Here is a 9,358-nt window from a genome sequence, read left to right on the forward strand (position 1 = left end):
CCGCTGTCCCCTCCGTTCTTCTCTCCTTTTCTGTCCCCCTCCGCTGTCCCCTCCATGCCTCTCCGCTGTCCCCCTCCGTTCTTCTCTCCTCCTCTGTGCCTCTCCGCTGTCCCCCTCCGTTCTTCTCTCCTCCTCTGTGCCTCTCCGCTGTCCCCCTCCGTTCTTCTCTCCTCCTTTGTGCCTCTCCGCTGTCCCCCTCCGTTCTTCTCTCCTCCTCTGTGCCTCTCCGCTGTCCCCCTCCTTTCTTCTCTCCTCCTCTGTGCCTCTCCGCTGTCCCCCTCCGTTCTTCTCTCCTCCTCTGTGCCTCTCCGCTGTCCCCCTCCTTTCTTCTCTCCTCCTCTGTGCCTCTCCGCTGTCCCCCTCCGTTCTTCTCTCCTCCTCTGTGCCTCTCCGCTGTCCCCCTCCGTTCTTCTCTCCTCCTCTGTGCCTCTCCGCTGTCCCCCTCCGTTCTTCTCTCCTCCTTTGTGCCTCTCCGCTGTCCCCCTCCGTTCTTCTCTCCTCCTCTGTGCCTCTCCGCTGTCCCCCTCCTTTCTTCTCTCCTCCTCTGTGCCTCTCCGCTGTCCCCCTCCCTTCTTCTCTCCTCCTCTGTGCCTCTCCGCTGTCCCCCTCCCTTCTTCTCTCCTCCTCTGTGCCTCTCCGCTGTCCCCCTCCCTTCTTCTCTCCTCCTCTGTGCCTCTCCGCTGTCCCCCTCCGTTCCTCTTTCCTCCTCTGTGCCTCTCCGCTGTCCCCTCCGTTCCCCCCCTCCTTCTCTGTCCCCTCCGTTCCCCCCCTCCGTTCTCCCCCTCCGTTCCGCCGTCCTCCTCCTCCTTCCTTTGTGAATAGACAGAGTCAGCTGACTCTGTCCATTCACATAACTGAAACATTGTAATCTCTTGTGATTACTATGTGTCAGTTTATGAATGGAGAGGAGCCGTTGTCTTTTCTCCATTCATTCTCAGTGCAGCTGAGGCTGCAGAGAAAGGGACTGGGGAATCTCTATCCTCTTTCTCTGTCTCAAGGGGGAGATATCAGAGGTCTGTTAAGACCCCTGATATCTCACCAAAGCCCCCCAACAGGGCTGATTAAAAAAAAAAAACAAAAACAAAAAAAACACATATTGCAATAAAGAATAAAAAAAAAAAATTATTGTAAAAAATAAAAATACACACACACACACACACACACACACACACACACACACACACACACACACACACACACACACACACACACACACACACACACACACTGTTCACCCCCCCCCCCCCCCCCCCCCCTAAAAAAAAAAAAAGCACTGTTAAAAAAAAAATAAAAAAAAACACTGTCACGTGACATAAAAAAAAAGTATCGGTATTCGGTATCGGCGAGTACTTGAAAAAAAGTATCGGTACTTGTACTCAGTCCTGAAAAAGTGGTATCGGGACAACCCTAGTACAAAGTACCCTTAGATACTCCTGTGTGACTGAGGCCTAACAGTCCACTCTTAGCTTCACTACCCTCTGGCTTCTTGTACATCTGTGAGCTCCATCCACAGCTGCAGCAGTTAAGTAGTCCCACTTTTATAGCAGAATTGGCTGTTTTAAGAACAAAACAAAAAAACTTGTCTCTGGAGATATGAAAAGCCAGTGTCTGGCCATATCCTCACATGTGAGTTTTTAGTGGACTTCCCTTAGATGGCTCCTCTGGTACCTGTAACAGGTCATGTGTTTTGAACCTCTGAGCGGCCTGCTGTTTTCTTTGTGCTGAATGGATACATCAGCAATGTTTCACAGGCACATCTATGTACATTAATTGTCGTTGAAACTTTTTGAATCCGTAATATCTCTAGAGGGTTTACTACCGAAGTTCTTCAAAATGTGTCCTGTATGGGGCACCTGAGGAGCCCTAGCTGTGATATCTATAGTACATAATGATTTTATTTATGACAATCAAGTTAGTCGCTAGCTACACACTTCCTCCCCCCCCTACCCCCCAAACGAATGGCCTCTTTTATCATAAATGCCATGAGTTGAAAGGAGTCTCAATTTTTTTTTTTTAAATGTGTTCTCTACACTTTTGTGGAAAATGAGCGGTGCAATATAAGTGGGCCTGACTATAACTAGCTATAGCCATGTGAGTTAGAGGGCGATGTAGATGAGTGAAGCTCATGGCTTAGATTTCAGAAGCCTCCCATTTATGTCATTGGGAAGCTATTATTATTATACAGATTTTATATAGCGCCAACAGTTTGCGCAGCGTTTAACAAAATAAAGCTTATGCCATGACTTTGACAGCAATCTATTCAAGTTATTGAGGAGCTTTAGCGAAGGCGTTTAAAAGTTTAGAGCATGCCTAAGTTTTTTTGTGATGATTGAGACTTTGTATGACAAGCTGTCCAACAATTGGGGTGAGGTTATTTTCCCAGCTGCAGTATAGACATAGCAAGTACATTTTGGCTGTTGTGGGCAACACCACCATTTTGTATAACTGTCCTCTTTTTTTGGTTTTACTAATGCCCCTCATTTTTACTAGATTTTTTACTAGACTACCAAGAATTTTGTGTAGGCAATGTTTCCTTTAACTTCACCCGTTTCCACTCCCACCTCCTCCCCCGTTTCCTTGCAGCTAACACAGGAATTGTTAATCACACCCACTCCAGGATGGGATCCATCATGAGTACAGGCATCGTCCAAGGTAAGGCTCTGCGGCATGCATTCAGTGTAAGATCTAGGCACTACTGTGCCATTGAACCTTTCCAAAGTCATAGTAAAAACCTCCTTGTCTCTTCTTTCTTCTAGGATCGGGCTCAGGACAAGCTGGTTCCAATGTTACCAGCCACTACCCAGTCAACAACCAGTTCACTATGGGTGGTCCAGCCATCTCTATGGCTTCTCCCATGTCTATCAACACCAACACAATGCATTATGGGAGCTAAAACCTGCTCACTCCTCCCCTGCAACCTTGGCTGCTCCTGCCCCGCCCAACCCTCTTCTTCCACCTCCCCTGTCCTCTCTCTCTCTCTCCAAAACTGACAGCAACAGGAATACCAAATGATGCAGAGGTGTCTGTGCCCCTCCCCTTTTTTCTGCTGAACCCATTACCAGACATTTGCACCGGTCCAATCCTCATCGCCTTCCTCTGCTCCATGTTTTTCATGTTTTCCCCCTCCTTCCATTTGTACCATAACATGAAGCAAGACACTTTGCTTTCTTGAAAATGGACTTGTACATTTTTTTTTTTTAAAGAAATACTAAAAAAAAAAAGCATTGTCCAAAAAAAAAAAAAAAAATATTATCAAGGATAGTGTGGGTGTGGCTTGTTATCGAGGAAACCAGATCGTGCATCAAGGATTGAGCCTGCACAGGTGTCTTATGCGGACTGTTCTGTTGGGTGCCCCCTTCCCCGGGCATTGCTATGAATTAGTATTACAACCGTTAGAGCAAGAGAGGGTGGAGGTTTTATTAGCACTGTGCTTCATTGAAGGAATCGTGTCGCCCTCGTTTCTGCAGGGAAAGGGGGTGCAATTTATCACTTGCTAGGGAATTCTTTTGTTTACTTACAGCTGCTGTCTTGTCTTATCTGGGAAGCAGAATATGAACTGACTACCCCCCCAACCCCCCCCCTCCCCACCAAGAAGTCTGGTTCCTTCCCATGTCCTTGGTTTGGACTCTGGAATCAATTGTCCGTCTGTCCTTTCGCCCCTTGGTGTTAAGACATTGCATGTTCACTTTATGTACCAGTTGTGGGAATTTGGAAGAAAAGGGAGCCTGTCATTCTTGCTGTAATATAGACATTACAGTTTTTAATCTAATACAATTGAATTGAAGGTTTTTGTTTTTTTGAGTTGAGAGAAATGTTAAAATTGTAAATACTTTTGTCAGCGAAACGCTGTACTCAGTCACTGCCAATCTCCAGAGGAAGCCATTTTTTTAATGTCAAATGCTTGTCAAAGATTGCAATCCATTGTTTGAACAGGAATTGGTGACATCACTTTTTTCTACATTATACCTGTAGTATTAAAAGAAAAAAGTGACACTTTGAAAGGAAGGAGACATACAAGGCTATGGGTTGCCAGGACTACCTCATGCACACTTTAATGCATAAAGCCTGCTGCTAGCAGCCTGTCCGAATCAATGACGGGCTGAAATTGTTTGCTTCGGCTGTACGCGCCTGTGATGGACGTATGCCCCAACCGCAGAATGTCCCCATTTGCGGCATACATGCCTGTTCACAAGTACTGCTCGGATGTGTACAGCTGAAGTGTATTTTAGCCTGTCATTGATTTTAACAAGCTGCTGCCAGCGGGCTATATGCACCCTGGTGCCCAAATATGCCTGTTTTTTTTTTTTTTTTACACTGTACAGGCGAATGCACCCATGTGCATGAGACCTTAAAGAACAACTGTGGGCGAGCTCTGGACAGGCTAGCATTTACATGTTCCTAGCAGTTAATTCCCCTTTCACAGGGGCATTCCGTCTGTCCATTTTTCATCTCTGTCGATCGATGAAAAATGGACAGCAATGCTTTGCTATGGGCAAACAGATTTAAATGGATGTCGTCCGTTTTTTACATCAGTTTTTCACCGGCTTCCGTTCAGGTCTGTTTTTTTTAAATTGAACAAGCCTACCTTTTTGTTCTATTTGAAAAGTGGAAGCAGACGAAAAATGCATGAAAAAGTGATGTAAATGGAATCTGTTTTTTCTTGGCAAAAATGAACGGATGATGTAGTGTGAAAGGGGACAAGTAGACTACTGCAGCTACAGAGGTTAGTGAGAGCTTGTGTTAACGTCTAACTGCACTTTCCGTTTATTCTGTTAAATGCAATCTAAATTGTGCAACAAAATAAAAGGTCTGTTTTCTTTAAAAAGTAACCACAACCAGAGCAGAAAAGCCTGTTCCTTGCCAGCATGCTGCGAAGGAGCCTTGCTCTGTGTGGGAGCAAAAGTGTCTCTGAAAGGGTCTGATACGTCTCCTGCTGAGTTAAAGGGGTTGTACTTTGTAATTTAAAAAAAAAAAAAAACATGTTATACTTCCGTCCACTGCGCAGTTCTTTTTGCACAGAGTGGTCCCGCTCTACCTCTTCTGGGGTCCCCCAGCGGCGCTCCTCCCCTGCAGCGGTAAACCCCCTAGGATAAGTGCTCTCCCTGGGGGTTACCGTGCGGGTGCGCCTGAGTCCAACTTTTGTGTCCATAGACACAGAATGCTGGACTCAGCCCCCGCCCCTCGTCACCCACATTATTGGATTTGATGGACAGCAGCGGGAGCCAATGGCTGTGCTGCTATCAATCTATCCAATCAAGAGCTGAGACAATGGGCAGAGAGTTAGAGCTCGTCTCCGCCGTGGGAACGAACAGACTCAGTTAAGTAAGACGGGGGGGGGGGGGGGCTGGGGGGCCGGTCAATGGCAGAAGTTTTCTCACCTTAATGCAAGGATGCATTAAGTGTTAGGGCCTGCCTGATTGCATACAGATAAAGTGTTTAGGTTTGACCTCATATTATATGGTTTTGGTAAATCTAAAGAAAATTTGTATAGTGTGTATCCAGCTTGAGATCTATAGCTCTATAGTTGGCAAAGCTCCCACTCCCTGCTGACTGCTCTGGATCAGCAGGGTACATGTCAGACCTCTGCATAGAGACCTCTGCTTCCCTACAGAGAGCAAGGGTCCTTCTCTACAGCATGCTAGTAGAGGATTTTCTTTTCTACTGTTGTGCCTGCTTTCTAAAGAAAACAAACTGTTCATATTTTTTTTGTGATGATCCTGGAATGTATTTAGCAGATTTAAACTGAAAGTTCAGCTTTTTTTCTGTTAGGGGGGAATAAATAGTTGAATGTCCATAGTCTGGCTGGAGTACTACTTTTGCATCTTCACACCTGTTGTTTTTGATTGACGATCTCTTAAGGGCTCATTCAGACAGGTGCTTGCATCTGCTCCAGCCTGTGGGCAGGCAGCCTATAGAGGAGGATGCAGGTGCAGCGGCTGCATTGACCAACCACATGGCAAAATTTGACAGCCATGCAGGAGTGGCTGCACGGCCCCGAATGCAGACGGTGTGCTCGGGGCTGTGCAGCCGCTGGTGCACAGCTGTAAAGTATAGACCTGCAGCTATGTCTGTGCAGCTGCTGTGTCTGCATCCGCCACTATAGACTGCCTGCACACAGGTGCAGTAACAAAGGCAGACTGCTCGCAGGACAGCTTCCTGTGCCCGTCTGAAGGATTCCTAACCTCTGTGAATAGATACATGCTCTCTAAAGCTTATGGGTCTACTGTGTTCCCTATCCAGCCTAGGTTTAAAACTGGGCTGTATGGATTCAGATTCAGAGCTGGCCTTTTTCCTGTATTTTCATGCTAACACACACACACAGGTAATGCAGCACGGCAAATCTCCTGCATGCTTTGGGCTGCTTATGTCCTCTTTCTGTGCAATAAGGAGTTCTTGTGAGAGTTGTAATTAGGGGCTGCCTGAAATTTCCAGAGATGCAGGACATGTAGTGACTGAGCTCCCAGGAGCGGTATCTTGATCTTACAAACCACCATAAAAAAAAAAATTAAATGCTGCAATAAACTTCTTTTCCTTTCAAAGTATTTCTTCATATTTTGTAGTACAGATTTATCTAAAGGAAACCTGGACTGAGAGATGTATAGGCTGCCATTGCTGAGATCTTAAGTTGCTAGTAGCCTAGCTGTTATGCTGATTTTTCTGGCGTTGACCCGGAACAAGCAAGTAGTAAGTGAAGGTAGAAGGTAAATTCACCCTAGAATTACCCTAATTAACAAATAAACAGCCGTATAACATATGAATCTTGATGCATGCATGATTCCATGTTTGACTTCTGCTGCGCTCTGTTTGACAGCATTAGAGCGCAGGTGAAGCGCTTTTCAGTCAGGTGTCACAGGGGCGCTTGATTTCCATGGTGTCACGGGTAAATGCTGGAAACTTCTAATGCCAATTTCTGGACAATCGGGGAACAGGCAAAAGTCAGATGTGGTGCTATGCATGGTTGTTTAGTGTTCATAGAATAATTATAGGGTAAATTTCCACTTTAACCCAGAACAGTGGGGTTGATTTACCAAAACTGGAGAGTGCAAAATCTGGTGCAGCTGTGCGCATGGTAGCCAATCAGCTCCAAGGTTTTATTGTAAAGCTTAACTGAAGCTGAAGTTAGAAGCTGGTTGGTTTCTATGCAGAGCTGCACCAGATTTTGCACTCTCCAGTTATAGTAAATCAACCCCAGTGATTCCATATTAAAACTGTTGTTAGAATGACAATCAAGCAGTTATCTTTTTCCAAAGGAAAGTTTAACAGGGGCAGTCTGTACATCTCCAAGCACAAGTTTGCTTTAAGGCTGAGCTCATATGAGAGCTTCCTATACCAGCAAAGTCAAGGCTGAGGTCCAGTATGAAAAAAATCTGTAATAAAACACGTGATGGGAGCATTGAGGTTGCTTTACTAAAACTGGAGAGTGAAAAATCTGGTGCCAGTTGTGCATGGTAGCCAATCGGCTTCTAACTTCAGATTGTTCAATTAAGCTTTGACAAAAATACCTGGAAGCTGATTGGTTTCTATGCAGAGAGGCACCAGATTTTGCACTCTCCAGTTTTAGTCAATCAACCCCATGTGTTTCCTATTGACTCCCACGTGATTGCGCTTTCTTAGTGTTGAGCATTACCATGCTGAGATTTTCACTGGAAGGAAAGCTGTCATATGACTGTGACCATGATCAGAGTGATGTCACCTTCCTTTTGAAGTAATACAATGATTCTATTGTTCTATCTATCACATGGTGTTGTAGCGTAGGACAGCAAAATGGCATCTATATTGTACCTTTATCCTTTTATTGGCTCCTGAAATTAACCCAGATGTTAAGATGTGATGGAGTAACTGTGGATGTAGTGGCCTGCTGTCTCCCAGCTGTGCGTTGTCAACTGTAGAAGAGGACCCCTTGGTAAGCAAGCTAGGAATGATCTATTTAACACTTAAAGCCCAGCTCCTGCAAAAAAAAAGGTGTCAAGATGTAACTTTTTGTTAGGCTTTTTTTTTTTTTTTTTTTTTGCAGTCTGCTCCCCTCTTGGAGATTGCTTCCTGCCGTGAGAGAAGGGGGGGGGGGGGGGGGGGGGGGAGAGACAATTTGAAATCTCCCTAGTGGGGTCACAGACTGCAACAAAATACTGTGTTTAGGGAAATGATAAAAGCTTAGGCCGGCCATAGGTGGATCAAAATTCAGCAGGAAGCTGCCGAATTTTGATCCATATGTGGACAGGTTGGTTGCGCTGAAGTACATCGGTCGGCGTCAGTACAACCAGCCTGTTTTTTTTTTTTTTTTTTTTTTTTTTTTTTTCTTCATTCATTCACTGCTAGAAGCTATAGCTGGGAAACAATACAAAAGCTCCACGGGAGGGTTTCCCCATCAACATTGTTGATGGGGGAATTGAGCAATTTTCTTTCCTGCAACCACAGAAAATCACTTTAATGTATGGCCTGCTTTATGACCTCAGTCTGGTAAGTGCTGTCGGTGGCTTCCTGTTTTGATGACAACCAATCCCCCTAACTTCTGCTGTCACAGGGGCAGGAAGTAAGATTAAACTTCCAGTCCATGTCCTCTTTGTAGAGTATGCTTCCTCTCAGGACAGGAAGCAGTTTGAAACTTCTCTAGAGGGTTCACGGACTACAACAGCACTGTTCTCGGTAAAACGGTAAACCCAAAAATTTAGAACCTCTGTCAGGTGACTGCTGTTGGTTTCTTCCTGTTTTGGTGACAACCAATTACAGTACTTGTAAATTCACTGCCTGCCCCTGCAGCGGAAAGTGAAAACTGAGTCACAGACAGCAATACAAGCTGGATAAAGGTATTTACTAGTCTAAAAAAAAAAAAAAATTAGATTTGGACTTGAAAGGGCCAGTATAGGCATAACTGTGCAATATAATGGAGTACATTATACAATGTCAGCTATTTTTGCTGCTCTGCCTGCAATACCAGAAAAAAAATAATTAAGCTTTAAATGGTCTGCCTCTGTGTGCAAAGGTGACAGGTATATGTAAGTTATTTATAAAGTCATCTTTTTTTTTTTAATTTTATTCTGAGAATTAAGAAATGCAAGTTTTGAATGTAATGTAAATTTATCATCCATGTCCTTTTTTTTATTTTTTATCCTGAAGTACTAATGTAGAGACCTCGCCCATCACAAATGTTTAGACTAGACCAGGGCGTCTACCAATCATTTTTCGGAGAGAGAAAAATCAGATCAAGGGGCTTTTTCTACCTTCTTGATGTGGCAATCCTTCCCTTCCCAGCTACAAGGGCTCTGCTTTGCGGTTTGGGTTTCTGTTTGAGATAACGCCAATTCAGCAGTTTAGATGGAATAGTGCTGTAACTGGCATGCTGCGTCTTGTCCTCAGCAGA

At 44.8% G+C, this 9,358-nt stretch overlaps 1 protein-coding gene across 3 annotated transcripts in view; it reads left to right on the forward strand.

Moving 5' to 3' along the window:
* The window catches only part of CARM1 (coactivator associated arginine methyltransferase 1), a 59,550-nt gene extending 55,776 nt beyond the window's left edge, over window positions 1-3,774 (forward strand). For 2 of the 3 annotated variants that reach the window (XM_073622606.1, XM_073622607.1), the window contains exons 15-16: window positions 2,584-2,652; window positions 2,757-3,774. In XM_073622606.1, coding sequence (XP_073478707.1) covers window positions 2,584-2,652; window positions 2,757-2,893 — 206 coding nt within the window. In that variant the 3' untranslated portion in view covers window positions 2,894-3,774. The remainder of the gene's footprint in view (window positions 1-2,583; window positions 2,653-2,756) is intronic. The other variant, XR_012243046.1, reaches the window with a different exon arrangement.
* The last annotated feature ends 5,584 nt before the right edge of the window (window positions 3,775-9,358 follow it).

Source organism: Aquarana catesbeiana, linkage group LG03 (genome assembly GCF_042186555.1).
Source record: "Aquarana catesbeiana isolate 2022-GZ linkage group LG03, ASM4218655v1, whole genome shotgun sequence".
NCBI classification, from domain to species: Eukaryota; Metazoa; Chordata; class Amphibia; order Anura; family Ranidae; genus Aquarana; species Aquarana catesbeiana.